Source organism: Macadamia integrifolia, chromosome 7, assembly GCF_013358625.1.
Source record: "Macadamia integrifolia cultivar HAES 741 chromosome 7, SCU_Mint_v3, whole genome shotgun sequence".
NCBI lineage: Eukaryota > Viridiplantae > Streptophyta > Magnoliopsida > Proteales > Proteaceae > Macadamia > Macadamia integrifolia.
In genome coordinates, this window is record NC_056563.1 from 14,021,301 (window position 1) to 14,039,755 (window position 18,455).

Consider the following 18,455-nt stretch of genomic DNA (forward strand, 5'->3'; position numbering starts at 1 on the left):
TTAATCGGGCTTTAGTCGTGCCTTAACCGGGCTACGGACATGTTTAATGTTAAACGGGCTTTAACCGGTTTTTAAACGGGCCCTCTTTAAAATGTGCTATTATATTCTGGCCCACTTATGCAAGCCCAAAAAAATGACAATAAATCAATAAATGATACAAAATATAACCATTATTTAAAATGTGAACATGTCTTTACTTTTTAGTTTTTATTCTTTAATTTGGGGGGTAAAATAGGTATTCTACAATCATTAAAGGGTCGGGCCAAGTCGGTGCACAATAGGCCGGTCTCGGTCGGGCGTTATTCGGTCGGTCTCGGGCGGGCGCCCGACGGTTCAAGTAGCAAAACCGAGACCGACCATTTATAAACTGGCCGGGCTCAAGCCCGACACGTTTAATAAACGGTCCGGGCCGGGCCGGTCTTTAAACGTTCGGTCCCGGTCGTTTACCCGGTTCGGGCCACAAATTGACACCCCTAGGACATGGTTGCCTATGCCTGGAGTCTTATGTATGCTATGGTTTGTAGCAGGCCGATTTGTCTCATGCAGTCAGTGTTATTAGAGATAATGAGTAATCCAGGAAGGAGCATTGACAAGACTAAAGATATGTGTTATGTTCAGTGCAAGGGATTCACAGAATTGACGGTTATGTTGATTCACTATGCTGGTGATTTAGACAAGAGGGGACGTAGCAACTTACCGAACCTCGTAAAATCCATGTGCATTGTTTGTTCTGTTTTTCCATTATCTTTTGCATTGTTTTAGAATTGCGTTTCTACAAGGCATGATTCTCTTCTACTGCCTATGCAATCTCCACCACCCTCCACCAGCCTATTGCGTCCAAGCTCGGATCAACCCTCAAGCCACCATTGGGTTGGAAGGGGGATTGGGATCTTCTCCAACTGCTTCCAACCTTCCAACATGCACGCATGGGTAAAAACCCCTCTCCCTCTCTCTCTCTCTCTCGTCGTTCCCATGGGACAGTTGGTGGAAAAAATAATAAATAAAAACATGATTATATTTCGATAAAAAAAAAAAATCTTAATCTTGCATCCAAATGTGGTAACCACCTTATTCCAGTGTTGTTTAGGAAATCACATGGCAATCCAGCCTGGTAGCTGACAGTGGAACTTTTATCATGCAACTAATCCGCAAGGTCTCCAATGTTTCACGCTAGACCTTAAACGGTCAGGGACAATAGCAGACCATGCATTCAAATCCGGCAAAGGACCTGTAAGTGCAAGATAGTTTTCCCCATCTGCTTTTGCCATTCTCTTCCAGCTTATCTGCAACAATCAGATTACATATCAGCGATCTTCCAATTTGAGCATAAATTTTAATCACCACAGGTTTCCACACAAACAGATTATTGAAATCTTTACTAAAGAATAACACGCATGAAATTGAAGGCCATTTCTACATATTCCAATCATACATCCCAACCAGCATGTTTGTCAATAATTTAAATTTTGCGTTGGGTTTAAACAAGTCAATTAAAAAAAATAAAAAAGTTCTGCTATGTTCACTGAGGTTTTACTCTGAAGAAAATTCCTATATGGGTTTGCCTTAAGTGTAATGGAGGAAGAACCATTAGCTTCTTCAAGAGATTCTAATAGTTTTCAAATCAAAATCTTTGAGGAAATTTTGAGAGGGTTATTGATGTTTAAAACCAAAAGTGAAACATAATAAGTGCAAAAACAAAAATAGAAACATAATAATGGAAAGAAAGGGTAAATATTTGGAGCATGGAGCATGGAGCATCATTACATCATATGGATTCAAGTGAGAAGTCCCCCACTTCAGCTGCATTCCTATTCAAAGTGGAGGTTACCCGGACTCCTTTTCTTAGGTACAGGTATTCCAAAATGGTTCTTCAGGTTATTCTCTATTAACATGTATCGACAGCTTTCACAAAATCATATATTTCAGAAAGATTGCAATATAATTACTGTTTGAACCATAAATAAGACTGCAATAGAAATGCATGCACCGGGGGGGACTGTATAAAGAAAACAGATAAGGAAATAGTAACAATACATTTCCGGAAATGCTTTGCATAACGCTGTAATAGTGGAATTTTGCACCCATGCACCATCATTTGCAGAAAGCTCCGGCAAGGTTATTCCATCTTTGATGATGGATGTTTCAGCATGATTTCCACCACAATTTACCATAATACGACCATGAGGCATCAACCTACTATTCATTTCCAACCATGTTGAGACCTGAAATATAAAATTTGATAGAATAATCTGCAAAGTGAGAAAAATAAAGGTCCAAAGGCCCCGGCAAAAAATAATAGATGGTTATCAATTGGCGAACTGAAATACAACCTGGAATGCGAATGCATGTCATAGAAGCATTACCCAAAACCTTTGAGAAATAAGATCTCATAGGGAAAGAAGAGGAGCTGCACCTAGAAAATAAACAATAACTTATCTAATCAATGGGATGCATTGGGCCTGGCAACTACACAAAATCCTGCTGATCTTCCCTTAAAATTTATATCGAGGATGGTGCTCATATAATTTCTGGTATTCTGGATACCTTGCTAACCATTTTTCTTCCTCCAGCTGCAGACTAACAGTATTCCTTAAATTTTTAAAATCCACCCTAGTTGGGCGTTCTATTTCGAATAACAACAACACCAACAACAACAACAACAACAACAACAACACCAACTCAGCTTTATCCCAACTAAATGGGGTCAGCTACATGGATCCAATCAAAGGCAACAAAAGAAAATAGGTGTGAAATTCGGTAAAAACTCACCTAAATGGGGTCAGCTACATGGATTCTAGCCTTCTATTTCACAGTATTGTTATAAAATTAGATCATACTTTCATGAATCTAGCAATAATCTTCTTACTTGGTAGGAAAAGTCATTTGTAAATGGCCAATTCAAAATCTTTGTCCAGCCAGGCCCTTCCTCTTCCAAGGTTTTAAAGATATTTAATGCCTTTCCATTTTTTATTTTGTTTTGGTTTGTTTTTTTCTTCTTTTTTTTTCCTTGTCTGAATTAGGAAGCAAATCTAAACAATGATCTGAAAACGAAGCATGAGCAGCAAAGTGACCAGAGGAGAATTGCGAAGTGATGAGAAGAAGCATCATAAAGTTTGACAAGATCAAGATGAACTCTCCTTGCATAGACAACCATTCCAGTATTCCACAATGTTTGAACCTCTGGAATCTATATAAATCCATGAAACCATAGAGAAAATACTAACAAGTTATCTCACTATTTCAGCTTCAACTATTGAAAGTGCAAAAGTATGGTATCCAAGTGATTGTCATTCTGTAACAATACTAGCTGTACCTCTTGCAACTGTGGCAGAACTCTTCCATCAGAAAATAAGTCCACGATAATGCCTGAATCATTGATGAAATTCACCAATCAATCAGGTGCCTTGGAAGCAATTTGATTGAAATGTACAACACAACAAAGATGAGGCTTAAAAGAATAGATATGCCGTAACTAGCTTGTTCTATATGATTACAACCCTCAATTGGCTATTCCAAAAACAAGCAAACTGGTGCATTGGTGGAGTTTAGAGCTCTTACCAGAAAATCCACCAGGAACAGTGGCTGAAGGAGAAAGCGCATCACCAACATGAACATGAAGAACACCACCAACCTCAGTACACTTCTCTAGATCAGACAGCCCAAAATAATCTCTAGCTTTATCAATCAGCTGTCTAGTAGCATGATGAAATCAACTCATAGTAAGCATGGAGGCCTTGGGCTGGATGACATACAATTTTGCAGTCAACTGTATGCAAGAGTATTTAGTCTAGAAGAGTTACATGCCATGATTCTCATATTAAAATGCACCTCCGGAAAAAAGTAATAAAATAATCCCACGGCAAGACAAAAATACACCTGTGGTCATAGTTGTCAAGGCGACGACTAGGGGTCTAGGCAGTTTGCCTGGAGCCTCCTAGGCGACCATTGCCATGTTATACTGCATGTCACCTTGTGTTTTGATACTTATTTATGCCAAATATCATTTAAGTAGATATTATTCATAAATAAGCAAATACCCCCTATTTGAATCCAATAAAAATAGTTTAAAAATCAAATTCTAAAACGATAAAAAGTCAACCCCCCAGTCCAAGAACAAAAACTGGATTTTGGTTATATGGGCGATTTTCAACTTTTAAATGCTGGGGTTTTCTCAATTATGAAAATTTTATAAATTCTATCATGTTAAAACATTGCTAAAAACCAAAAGTCTGGTACTATAATCTTTTGTTTTTATATCCATAAAATTATTTTCATTCAAGCGATTTTAACAGTATTTGCGCACTTAAAAATAAGTTTGATTGGAGTATAACTTTGTCATTACAACTCAGATTTAAGTAATCTTAGATTTGTTGAAAAGCTGGTTTTATATTATAACTAATACAAAAAGTCTCATGTAAAAATAAAATCATTTGACCATTCAAATAAAAGTCTCATGTAAAAATAAAAGTTTAACAAGAGCATTTCTCTAAATGTTGATTTTTTTATAACTTAATATGACTTAATGTTAATTTTTTATGATTTAATATGGCTAAATGTTGATTTTTTGATGTTGTTTAATCTTGATTTTTTATGATACAAAGTATATATAGCTTACTAAATAATTTTAAAAAATAGAAAAAATAAAAAATAACACTTGGTTGCCTTATTCGTCTTAAGGCGGGAGCCTTCTCGCCTAAGCGCTTAGAGAACCATCCACCGCCTTGGTTCGCCTAGGCACCGTGACAACTATGCCTGTGGTACACTTAACAAGTTTCAAATCTGGTTTGTGTCTTACAGTCAGATCTGAGTTCAGTTCCTTCTACTTCCCTTTGTCGTTTGATTTTGTGACCTTATAGCTGTCCTATTTGGGAGGACCAATAGTTGGGATCTATCGCCTGGAATTTCAGATCCAACCATGACCATGTGAGGGAGTTCAAAAATCTGAACCCTTGCTGGTTTTTCGCTCTTGTCCTCTCCCAAGTTTTTTTTTTTGGATGAATAAATAAATAAATTTATTATCAAGAGACAAGAATATATAAGGGAAGGAGGGGTGGGAGCCACCAAAGGCCTACCTAGGCCAAGAGAGGAGCTCAACTACAATGGGAACAATACAATGATACATCAAAGGGGGCGAGGGACACAATGATACATCAATGGGAAGGGATATAATAGAAGTAGGGAGACCCTAGGACACAATAGTAAGCCTTTTCCTTGAGGAATCACAAACTATACAAAGACGAATGCAACCAAGCTTGGAGCTAACATCAAAGTATATGGCTTTTCAAATTGTATCAAACGATTGAGAGTTGGAAGTTCATCTACGAAGATTGCACTCCATCCAGATATGACTGAGAGTGGCGCAAAAGGCAAGCTTCCCGATTTTACACAGATAGAAGATCCACCAAAGCTTATGTCACCCCAGATCCATTCTCTATTTAGGGGAAAGATATGCCTACTGGAAGGCCAACAAGAGGAAAAGACTCTCTTCCAGTTAGTGGAGAAGGGGTAGGAAAATAATAGATGATCAGCATCCTTGGAGCCATTCCAGCAAAGACAGCAGGAATGGGGACATGGATGTGTCGATAGATAAGGAATGATTACGTAGGAAGGTAGTTTGCAAGGGATCTGCACGCCGTGAAGCTATGGCCAGGGATGTGACCTTTAAACCAAATGATGTTTCTCCAAGGGATAAGAGGATCCTTTGAATGAATGAAATTCCAAGCAGAGGCAGAAGAAAACAATCCTAGTCTCATAGAGGAGACAGGGACCAGATAATCTTATCATGCTTTCCTCTATGACCAAGGGGTAGGGAAGGGAGGACCAGCCATCAGAAAGGGGGGGGGGGAGGAAGGAGGAAGAGACCAGACTCCCTGGGAGATGATGGAGGCAACAGAGGCTGACTTACCTAAGCTAGAAGAGTATATAATCCTAGGAGATTTGGGGTAAAATGATGCATATTGGGTGCCAGAGGGAGGTGGAGGCTCCATCCCTAATAGAGTGAGATCTAGCACCAAGCGCACTCGATCTGGAGGAAAGGATGTTATGCTAGATCCAGGAGGGATCGGACGAAAGGTTGCAGTTCAAAGGGAGTCATTCTTGAGGAGGTGGGAGTAGACCTAAGAGACCCAAATACTATTGCGCTTCGAGGCTATTTTCCAGATAAGCTTGAGGGTTCCAACATAATTGACATCTTTAATGCTGCTAAGACCCAAACCTCCTTCCTCTTTTGGACGACAGACTTTGTCCCAGGAGAGAGGACGGAGAAATATTTGGCAGTATCAGTACTTTTCCAGAGGAAAGAATAGAGCAAATGATCGATGCATTTTAAGGTGGCAGAAGGAAGAGGAAAGATGCCCAACCAGTAAAGATACATGGATTGGAGGATAGATCTTATGAGAACTAGACGGCCAATATAGGGGAGGAGCTTGTCTTTCTAAAGTTGAAGCTTCTTCTTCAAAAGGTCGAGAAGAGGGGAGCAGTGATGGCCAGAGAGCCTGGAAGAAATAAAGGGAAGACCAAGATGTTTGACGGAGAGGGCGCCCAGGGAGAATCTAGTGGTACAAAGGAGATTTTCTGGCAACGATCAGACACCCCAAATAGAAAAAAGGTTGGATTTGAGAAGATTAATGTAGAGACCCGAAAGATGCTCAAAGAGATGAAGGGGAGGCCATTATGGAGGAGATGGATAAGGGGTTAGCCTCAGAGAAGATCATAAGATCGTCTGCAAAAGCAAAGTGAGTGAGCATCAGGGATTTGCATTTGGGGATTGGGGAGATGAGATGGAGGTTAGTGGAGGATTGAATGGAACGAGAGAGGACCCCTAGGCCGAGGGGAAAGGGGAAAGGGGAAAGGGGAAAGGGGAAAGGGGGGCAGCGGGCAGCCTTGTCTAATACCACTCCCACATTATTAACTTAACCTAATTGTCATATTGACATAAAAAAAAGACATACCCACTGCACGAGGCTCCCGCTGCTAAGGGTTCTAAGGAGGGTCATAATGTACACAGCCTTACCTACCCCCGCTTTATGGAGAGGCTGTTTCCCAACTCGAACCCCCTATTTCTTAGTTATTCCATCCATTATCCTTCTCATTGCTGTCTTCTAGATTTACCCCCCACTTACATATGTACTTCTATTTAAGCCCACCTAATCCCTTGAACTTCCATTTAATTACAAGATTGCCACTATCTTGTTTATTGAGTTGTTATTCCTTCGGTGGGCCCATAGCTATACAAATTTAATGGTTTGGAAACCAGGATTGCATCATCATTATAAACCCAATGATGTTCCAAAGATCACCAAACTTTAACCAAATCAACCAATTCCATAATTCCTTTTCAACACTAAGTCCTAGAGCTTCACTGCTTTGATGATGTAGTGCACACATCAAAGGAGTGATTATACGTTTCTTGGTTATAAAATTCTGTACGGCTCAAAAGAAATAAAGGAAAAGATTTCAGTTGGGTTAAATCACATAAATAGCTTCGTTAGCATATGTAATTGATCTCATTCTCAATCTCTTTTGGCAAGCTGGCTTCAAAGAGAAGAAGTTGTTTTACACACTCATTTTCACCTCTACTTCAGTTCACAGTCTACACTCTACATGCAGAAGGGGAATGCCTTCATCAAGTCTAGATTATTCACAACAGAAAAAATCAACATGAGAAACGCAATGTGGCCATAGGGAAATCATGAAAAGATTACTTAGGGCATGAAAATTGTTAAGGAAAATTATAAAAATGTGTCAATTAAGAAAGATAAATCAAGGACACGGAAAATTCTTTCTTTCATTTATGACACCAACGATACAACATAATGAGAACTCTTTCTTTTATGTAAGGATAAAATAGATGAAAATAGATCCTATATATTATGTTATATCAACTCATAAGGCTTCCCACCAAAACACCAAGTCTAACCTTAGGTTCCATGAATTTCTTAGTTCTTTATCTGTCAGAAAATTTTCAATAAAGATTCAATCTTTTCTTGCCAACCCATTCTTTTCAGCCTATGAAAATTCTGTTGCAGAGAGTATATATGTTATCTGACACTCTAAGCCCTAAAATTGCCATACTGTAGCTTAAAGAACCTACATCAAATACAATGGTCCCATCCAATTTTTCTTGGAGATGGTAAACTTTTCAATGAAAAGAGATTAGTAGCCCATAATAGGAACATTTCCAGATCTTTCAAGGTGAGCAGACACCTTTCAGCTGCAGGGGAGAGGGCCACATGATCACATTCTGCCTACCATTTTTTTTTTTTTTTTTTTTTGGTTTTTTCCCAAGCAGTTTTTAGGCTGCCCTTGTTCTGTCAGTTTCTTTATTCTCCCCTTTATGCACTTTACTTTGGCTGCAAAAAGTTGTTATTCATTCAAAAATAAATAAATAGCTAATAACAGATTTATCTAAGATAAAAAAATAGGCTACAACAAAAAATTTCACACTTGTTCATATTTGAGTTCTTTCCTACTTTCTTCTTCCCAAAGAGCATATTTTCAAATGCCAATGGAAAAGTCAGAAATAGCATTCGTGGATTGGGACACTACATCCCTTCAGCAAGACCAGTTGATGTAATTGAGTGATATGGAGATCCAAAAACTGAAAAAGTAAATAAATTAACTTTCCAAACATATAATAAGAAGAATAAATCTAAATAAAAAAGACGACCAAGCTTAAAGAACCTACATCAAATACAATGGTCCCATCCAATTTTTCTTGGAGATGGTAATACTTTTCAATGAAAAGAGATTAGTAGTATCCCATAATACGAACATTTCCAGATTTTTCAAGATGAGCAGACACCTTTCATTGCGGGGGAGAGGGCCACATAATCACATTGCTGTGTACCTTTTTATTTTTGGTTTTTTTCCCAAGCAGTTTTTAGGCTGCCTCCATTGTGTCAGTTTCTTTATTCTTCCTTTTATGCACTTAACTTTGGCCGCAAAAAGTTGTTATCCACTCAAAAATAAATAAATAAGTAATAACAGAATTTTCTCAGATAAAGCAGTAGGTTATTACAAAAAATTTCACACTTGTTTATAGCTGTATAAGTTCTTTTCTACTTTCTTCTTCCCAACGAAGATCATATTTTCAAATGCCAATGGAAAGTCAGAAATAGTATTTGTGGATTGGGACACTACATCCCCCCTTCAGCAAGACCAGTTGATGTAATTGAGTGATATGGAGATCCAAAAACTGAAAAAGTAACTTTCCAAACATATAATAAGAAGAATAAATCCAAATAAAAAAGACGAGCAGTTTTTCTTACAATCCCATCAATCTCCCAGCCTTCAAGCCTCAATGAAGGCCATAAATCCAGCATCAAATGAGCTACAGTTCCGCCACCCTAAACATCCATAAATTATGCAATAACTTATTTCTCCATTACAGTAATGTAAGAAAAAATCAAAAGTCCAAGTAGCAAGCGGATCACAAAATAGTGATATGTCAATTACCAAACCTAAGATCGCAATGGGGCCTTGTGGAACAATAGCCGGCAAACTCGCAAACTCATCCTGAGATATACAAGGCCATTCATAACATGAGGTAATGGATTTTAATATGCTGCACTCCCAACTGTAAATAATATATATACTAAGGAACAGAATGAACAGAGGTAGTTCACAAATTGTTGCTTCAAATCTCTAAGTAAAACAAACTCCCTTTTTGGACATTTTGACATGAAGGCAGATAGCTATTCACCGTATTGAATGTTGTTTACCAAAGTGTTTAAAAAATCAAACCAGATATCTGACCGTTTTAGATTGGCAGTTGGTGGTCCAACAGTCTGAACAATCTGCTTTGAATAATGTAACATATATCTTATAGTTAGATAAAACATAAAACGTCAATGTTTGCCTAATAAAGTACATGAAGTGCTTGCTGCAGTGGGTGTAGCTTTGCCCCTGATTTCAGTGATGACTAGTTGAATCTCCCTGTCTGCATGCATATCATGCTGACTTGCCTCTGGGGTCTACCAGTAAGACCATGCAATCCAAACAAGCTGTACTGTTGTTCGGACCAGAGTGTTTGTTCGCTAATCAACAATGTATATAGGGGACTTTTGGTCATGAGGGTGGTATGGACTATGGACCATCAACTCTTAGCATATACAGTAAGTAGGAACAGAAACCAAATGGTCTAAGAGTCCATGGAAACACTGCTTTAGAAAAGAAATATCTCAGATTAACAGGGGAAATCACTGGCTAAAAGAGAGGAAAATAATTGGTTGAGAGAGGTGAAAGTAAAACTAAAAGAAAAATTTGAATTACCAAGGAACCTGGCATCTTTATGCTGAAAAAGAGGCAGATAAGGGGCACGAAGCTGATGAGACATAAAATTCCTGCAGTAACTAACCTAACTGTACCGGTTAAACACTTTGTAATAACTGACAGTTCTATTTACTTCTATCTCCTCTCCCCCAATATTCTGATAAAATTTCAAATCTTGCTTTCTATATTCTTCTTCTTTTTTTCTTTTGATAGACATATTTTATTAGAAGGAGATAGCAGAGTACAATAACACTACAGAGCAGGAAATAGAATCCCTAAGCCCAAAAGAAAAGGGACAGAATCCCAAATCCAAAACCATATACAAGAGACAAAGGAAACAAACACCACATCTCTGAATCACTTTACCTAATAACTGAGTACCTCCTTGCTTTCCATATCCTTGCTAGTTGCTAATATAGTTCTGTTGCAGACATAATGCTACTTCTTCCGATTTATCTTATTAATTCTGAACTCAGATCTGAATTACCAATTCTGACATTTATCTCTAATCTTTTGCTAGGAAATGGTTATTGCAATCAGCAGAATTGAATCTCTGATTCTCTGTCCTTTTTTTCCTTCCCAATTCCTAGCTTTTGGATTATTAGTTGGACTTATTGCAGTGGATTTAATTAAGGTCTATGATCATTGCCCACATCACACAGGCAGGAAGACAAAGAAATCCAAATTTCCACCAGCTATAATACCCAATAAAGATCCAAAGATACTGTTCAGGTTGCCACAGATTTATTCTAAAACATGAGAGTAAACACAAAAATACATCAAAATATACAAAACTACTATAGAGTATGCTTCCCTAACACCCCCTACCTCCAAAAAATAAAAAATAAATAAAAATAGATTCAATGCAAGGATTACCCAATATGAAATGAAGTGTCCCCTTAATAAATTGAGAAAACCAGAAACAGTTATAGTTATGCGAGTAGTTAAGTCCCAATTTTATCAGGCCAACAGACATAAGAAAGAATCTCCAATCTCCATACTGAATCCAGTGGTGTCAATTGAAAGTGCTATTGAAACTGCATAGTTGTCACGGGACTAGGTGATCATACTTCTGAAAAAAAAAAAACAACAACAACTTCACATACCCAATATGCACCTGTCCATTTTTCTCCCCTATTAGAAATGCTATGAACGTTCTCTGCAACAGAGTACGATCAAGTCAGGCAGAAACTTTGTGAAATAACAGCAAGCATGGCCTAACTAAATAACGAAAATTAACAATTTTCATACAAGTTCTAAGAAGGGAAGAACAAAACTCAGGGAAAATTCAAGTCCCACGGTCCAAACTAGTCTCAATTAGCACAGATGACGCTGCCTGGTTCCAGACAACTAAGGTGTTTGTGAGAGAAACAGCTATTGTGACTTGGGTTGTCCATCTATTGTACCATGGAATTTGAGTAGGCGTCAAAGTAAGATTCTAAATTGGATTCTAAATTCCAATAAGTAGATAAATTATAGAAGGAAATAAATGCAAACAATTCGTTTCACCGAAAAAGAGTAGCAACTGTAGTGTTGAAGTGGAGAAGAAAGGGAAAGAATGAACTGACGAGTAGAGTCAAGAAGCAGTATCCTGGATTTGGGTGTATCCACAATTACTATTTCGTTGTGGTCACTTCTCATAGCCGTCAACACTTGAAACTCCTCCCCCTCAAAGTTTTGGTCCTCCGTACTCGCACTCTGTCCATGAAGAACCTTCGCTTTTAATCGTCGAACCAGAAAGAGGGACGATGGTGTTAAGTGTTTGCTTTTCCTGAATGCAGCTGCAACTGGGAACTCTACTACTGTAGAAGAAGAAGAAGAAGAAGAAAGTGGAAAGAATGGGTTCAGTAAGGGAACGGAGAGCATCTTAGGAACCTTACTATCCTGTTAAGGGAGTTTATTTGAGTAACAGGTGAGCGATAACAACTGAAACCCCTTGCCGAGGGCGAGTTTGCGGTTAAGGCAAGCGATGCGGCCTACAAGGAACTTTGTTATCCTTAAGTTCGGCAACATGTCTCCTCACCATGGTTTCCAGTATCGGTGTCGTATCGATCGTATCAGTCAGATCCTTGACCGATCTAGATCGATTATCCATATTGTTTCAAAATAAAATATAAAAAGATTAGTACTTTAGAAAAAGGAGAGGTAAAAGCGATCTATACCCACCGTCCAATATGATCTGAATCAGTATTAGATTGGTATATCGATACCGGTCCCTAAATCTGTGCTCCTCACATTTTAAATAAAAAGAGGTTCCTTAAAAGGCAGCGTGCCCTACACTAGTTAGAATCAATGGGGACACTAATAGAAGAATTAATAGAGGTGGGATTTCTGCTTTTCAATTGAGTGGAATGATCATTTCATTCCCATTGTGTCTGAAAATTGGGGGTGACATTGCCTTTTGGGCTTTTTTCTCCTTTTACAAATCAATATTGGGGCGAAATTTAGTTCAATCAGAGTCAATGAATTATCACTTAACATACTCAATATATGAGAAATGGATTCCATTTTAAGAATCATTAATTCAAAGATGAACATTATGAATCCAATACACAGATAATTAATGAGTATTGACAGTTTGGCACTAACATTCCATTTATCAAAATACACAAAATCCAACTAAAATGGCCTGGAGACCAGAGTATCAATAATGACATTTCATGCAAGACTCATAATGGTTCAATTCAATTCACTAACATATGAATACTTATATTTATATTTTTAAGATATCATTCATTGGAAATATACAATGTAACAATTATATCATCTGAATGCCTACTTCCATCCCTAATTGCGAACAATTTAAAGGTCTAACTTTAGTGCATATTCAATCGCACAAAAAAAATTAACAACAATTAATTCATATAAACTATTCAAATTTGGATCTGATGGATACAATCTAAACATCCCTAGATATCTGGCACTCAACAACTAGTCGGTGCTATTCTACAAAATATCAAAAGAGTTGGGTTGCGGGGCTGTCTTTATTGGTAATATTCTTTCCTTATTGGATTGTGAGTGGTTCTTTATATAGTTCACTCTCTCAATTTTATTTGGCTTCAGGTTGTTTTCCAAAAAACTAAACCTGCAAAATATCAATCATTGGATTGGTGACTTTGGTCCATGGTTTTAAGTATTGGTATTGAATTGGTCGTATCGGCTATATGGGACTGACCCCAATACCTGGTCGATCCAAAATCAGGTATTGTATCGGCATCAGGGGTGAACTTGCAAAAAAACCCTATTTTTGAAAAATATGAGTAATACTGACTAATCCAGACTGATACAACCAATCTTAGATCATACAACAAATCTTAAATCGATATCATATTAGTATCAACCGAGACTAATATCGATAACCTTGATCTCTCTTCCTGTTCACCACAAGTATTGTACAATAATCTTTGTCTTCGACCACCGAGTGAAGTGCTCTACACCTTCTGACTTGCCTACCACGAGAGCTCCAGTGACCATTATTTTGATTTTCCTACTGAAGAGGCTGGTTGGGCCACTGCTATTCATTTTCAAAACATGTTTATCTTTGTGGTACTGGTTTTGACATGGTAGGAGATGAGGTCAAACGATCAAAGCAAGTATGCAGATGGGATTCCAATAAAGGAGAAATATGAACATAGAATGAGAAGACTATGGGCTTAATTCCAATAGTGGATATGTTTTATTTTTCAAGTAGAAATGTTTGAAAGTAGTGAAGGGCACTAAACACCCCCGTGTGAGTGGTCCTAAGAAAATAAGATAAGTCAAACTCATAACCATCCTTAATCTTGAGACGAAGATCCCTTGTCAACTCCACTACCCATTGTAACAAGTTTCAAAACTTGCACATGAAAGTTTGTATAATTCAGTGTTGGTTATTATATGCATCATAGCCTTAAGAGCGCGAGCTAATAGGTGAAGACATGCTAGGTACAATGATGTTATAATTTCCCTTTTCTTTACCTACTGCAAAGAAATTTTCTCGCAAGCCAATGGCACAAAAGTCTTTTGGGAAAAAATCTTCAGCGTCTTATACACGACCTGTTAATAAGATTGATTTATCACAAGCTTCATTTACCTCAAGCGAACCATTTCAATATTCTCCTACAACAGGAATATCTCAATGGACTCCACTATCTCATATTCAATGGACACAAACTACATTATCTTAAACCCTTTATTCTCAAATTCAGTGGGCACAAAACCCATATGAGACCCCTCTTACTTACCTACAAGTGACTCAAATGCAAAATGATATTCGACTTGGAAATCTCTTACAGCAAGAGCTTACAGAAGTCTCTGAATTCAAAATCACTGAATTTCATAGACATCAAGGACTCCCCAACGATGTCTATTACATGATTAATCAAGTATGAAAATCACACTGTAGCAATAAGAAAAAAACCTTCAGACAAGATTTGCATACTCTTTCCACAACCCTTACACAACATTTTGCAAACCAAAATTTTTTTCAAGAATTGATCTTCAAAATCATTACCCAAACGAATTTTGACGATGATATTGAATATGAGAAAATGAACAATTTTCTCAAGCTCTCCGAATTTCTTACTGATTTTCATGAAAAACCCATTTTTCATAAAATTAGACGAATTTGTCTTTATGAAAAAGCGAGGCATGTACTACCTAAGGAATGCTTCAAATTTATCAAAAGAAAAATTGTCGAAGATAATATTTTTCATTTTTCCCAGATATTACAAAAATATCTAAAAGACTTGTTTTTTCATGAAAATTATCTTCGAGTTCTTTTTTATCCTTCCATTGACTCATGAGATATGCACACTATCGAATGGGACTCTGTGGACGAATTATTTTCCAACCCGACAACATGAAATTTATCCGTCATCTACCTATGATGATGCGCACCATGATTTATCATACTTTCAAAAATTGAAAGTTTTGTCCCAATTTGGTTTTTAATATTTACTCCTCTTTGGGCTGGTGGGAAAGAGAACAATTTTATCAACCTTACCAGATCTGGATTCTTACTACTGCCAACCAAGATTCATATATTAGACCCCCCAAGATGGAAGAAGATATAAGTCTTGAAATAATCCAAAACAACGATCATCAACAAGTCTGGAAAGATGCCTTAATAACATTAAGGAGAAAAGCCTTTGAAGTAACAGGAGACCGGTATACTACCAAAGTAACGAAGGTCGAAGATTATTCTGCACAGACATTCCTATTGACTACATAGTCAATCCTCAACAAGAAACTGAAGCAAATCAATTTCTTAATAAAATTATGGACATGGTACCCTTGGATGCACCATTGGATTTACTCTTGGATGTTCAATCTACTATTGCCTTACAAGAAGCAATGGAGAAGACTTACTCGGGTATGGAGGACACTCTTTGGCAGGAAGTTTTGATTCTATAACTGAGCACAACATTGATAATATGATGGAAGCATAAAATGGACCAACCATATAGAACCATCATGACATCTCACAAGACTCTCATGATGACGTCACCATAGTTTATCGGAACTATGTACTTATTACCAAAATTGTAGCAAGTTACTATTCACGGATTTAAGTTACATTGAAATCCAGGACTTCAGAGGTCTTTAAATCGGATTCTATAAAAGGAGATCCCCTCCTCAGTTGTGATCATCGTTATTTTAGTTCTCTCTAAGTTTTTTCTGTAAAGCTCTCTTGTTGTAAGGTTTTCTCTATTGTAAGAAATTTCTGCGTAAGCTCTTTTGTATTCTGCCCTAACAGTCTTGACAGGATGGTAGAGTTGTGGAAACACTTGTTTCTTCCGTAATTTGGACCTTAGCTCCATGGAACAATATGCTATTGCTAAAACATGGAAGAATTGAAATCTTAGATCAAAACACCATGTATGGATGGTATGAACTGCCTAAAAAAAAAATTCTTGAATGAAGAACAACTACGCCTCTTACTGAATTTCCATTAATCCTTCTTACACCTCAACCCTCCACACCATGCAACTCCAATCACACCCCTTTTCATCCACTAAGAAGGTAAAAGTTATCTGGTATGGATTGGAACACCAGCCTGCGTACCTTTTTTCTCCCGTTATCTATGGTTAATGATATCTTGAAAATTCCTATTAATTCTCAAAATGATGTTTGGTGGTGCCACCTCTCTAAAACAAGAATCCCAACCACTAAGCTGGCCACTAAATTTTTTAATATATCTTTGATTACTAACCCTATTGGATTCTCCAACAGGTGTGCTTGCTCCTCACTTTGCTCACACTAGTGACTATATTATGGAAACTACAATTATACCCAAATTTTAAGATCTTCTTCTGGAGACTCCAATGGAAGACTCCCACAAAAGGTATTTTGGGGAAACAAATGCATGTTCACCAATCATGTAGTTTCTGCCATACTCATAATGACACATTTTTTGTCTCTTGTGATTTTACTAAGTTTGCACACTAAATTTCTTTTTGCTTCTTCCTTTAAGAGCCTGATTATGTACTTTTTTTAACTCCAACTTGATGCTTGCAGATTCCCTTGATAATTTCTTTTCCACTTTTATTGTCATTTGTATTTTTAATTTGGAGGCATAGAAATCTGTTACTTTTAGACATGAGAAAGCAAACCCATATAACACTCTATCGCTTGCTATGTGGTGGATTGATTGTCTCTCCCCTACCCCACCTCAAAGTCCTCAAACCAGGTAATCTACCTTCACAGGTTACACCTCCCGCACTACAGTTCCAACATATTGGTTTGTGTGGCTGTTACTAAGCCAAATATGAATCTATGTGCTTGGGCAACCTGTGTTTGAGGAAAATGCATTACACTCACAATAAATTATTTGCCGACAGAGAAACCCATCAAAGTGGCAGCAAGGGGAGTCATACAGGGAATACGGCAAGCACAAGTGAAGGGATAGCATATTGATGAAATCTTGACAAACTCTGATGAGCTTTATAACCTACTTTTAGACCCAACACACACTTACATGGCCTTGGAGCGTTCTCTTTAATCTTTTTTATATTTATTATATGCTCTCCTTCCTTTCTTTTTATACAATGCATAAGAATCTAACTCTTTCTAATTGTAATTTGGACGATGTTCTTCACACTTTTCTTTAATGCATAATTTTAAAAAAAAACAAAAAATAGTGCCGGGTATCATACGCATCAAAGGTTCTGATTACTCTGTGACCACCTTATCCAGAATGATGAGCCCTCCACATGACCTAAAAATACACCTTGGAAGGAAAATTGCCTTATATCCAAAAAATATAAATCTATGTATATATATATATATATCAAATTAAAAAGAATTATGCATTTCTTGCAAAGTTGAAATATGATAAGCACAAATTACCCAAACTAACATACATGTAAAAGGCAAACGAATGAGAAGGCAATCAGTCCCACATATCTGGATGGAACCTATCCCATAGTTATATTAAAGGAAAGCAGACTTCAATCAATCCAATATTTGTGTTAATTTTATTAGGGGCATAGTCTACAACAGTTTGAAAAAAAAAAAAAAAAAAAAAAAAAAAAAAAAATGAAAGAAGGATTCTTGATGGATTCTCAAACCCTTGTACAAGCTCTAACCCCAAGTTAGAAATAAGAAGAACTAGGGTTAGAGACAAGGGATGAAGAGAGAAGTGAGGAAGGATGAAGGAGGAGAGAAGATGATAGAAGAAGAAGTGGAATGAGAGCAAATCGTGGGAAGCAAACTTGGTCTTTCCCACATATATTATGTTTAACTAGAACTTCAGGGAAATTACATTAGACCTCCCTAGGAGGTGAAAGGAAAAGGAAAAACAGATTAGGACAACATAATATAAAAACAGTTCCTAAACTACCCCTATTACATAAACTCCAACAATTAGTTCTGCATCGAACAAACAAGATGAAAGCACTCAAAGTTGGTCATGGCATCAAATTGAAATTGGAATAAATGCACAATGCATTGTGATCACTATTACTACTGGACCCATGGTCATGTAAAATTAATAAACTTCTCTTTTTAAGTATCCAGTCTTGCTCATACTAGAAATGCTATAACTGAATCAGCTGCTCGGCGCTAAACTCCCATGTTACTAGAGGAACTCATGGACATCTCCCCTCAAATGCCTTGGTATCAAAAAAGATATATAATTAATCATTCAAACCATTCAAAATGAACCAAATAATAGACAAGTAAGATAAATCCAGCAATTGAAC

General features: G+C 37.3%; 1 protein-coding gene across 1 annotated transcript; it reads right to left on the bottom strand.

The window, feature by feature from the left end:
- Nucleotides 1-997: 997 nt before the first annotated feature.
- On the bottom strand, nt 998-12,280 carry LOC122084523. The gene is made up of 8 exons (XM_042652825.1): nt 11,841-12,280; nt 11,379-11,431; nt 9,457-9,516; nt 9,270-9,347; nt 3,559-3,688; nt 3,314-3,366; nt 2,035-2,222; nt 998-1,283 (listed from the first exon to the last, which is right to left on the bottom strand). Exons 1-8 carry the CDS (start codon nt 12,136-12,138, stop codon nt 1,280-1,282), a joined length of 864 nt encoding a protein of 287 aa, XP_042508759.1. The 5' UTR covers nt 12,139-12,280; the 3' UTR covers nt 998-1,279.
- Nucleotides 12,281-18,455: the final 6,175 nt, after the last annotated feature.

Coding starts and splice junctions, on each gene's coding strand:
- LOC122084523 (XM_042652825.1), bottom strand. CDS start 12,138: ATGCTCTCCGTTCCCTTACTGAACCCATTCTTTCCACTTTCTTCTTCT. Junction 9,348..9,456: donor CCATTGCGATCTTAGGTTTG/GTAATTGACATA, acceptor ATGGATGTTTAG/GGTGGCGGAACTGTAGCTCA. Junction 3,689..9,269: donor GCTGGGAGATTGATGGGATT/GTAAGAAAAACT, acceptor GCTACTAGACAG/CTGATTGATAAAGCTAGAGA.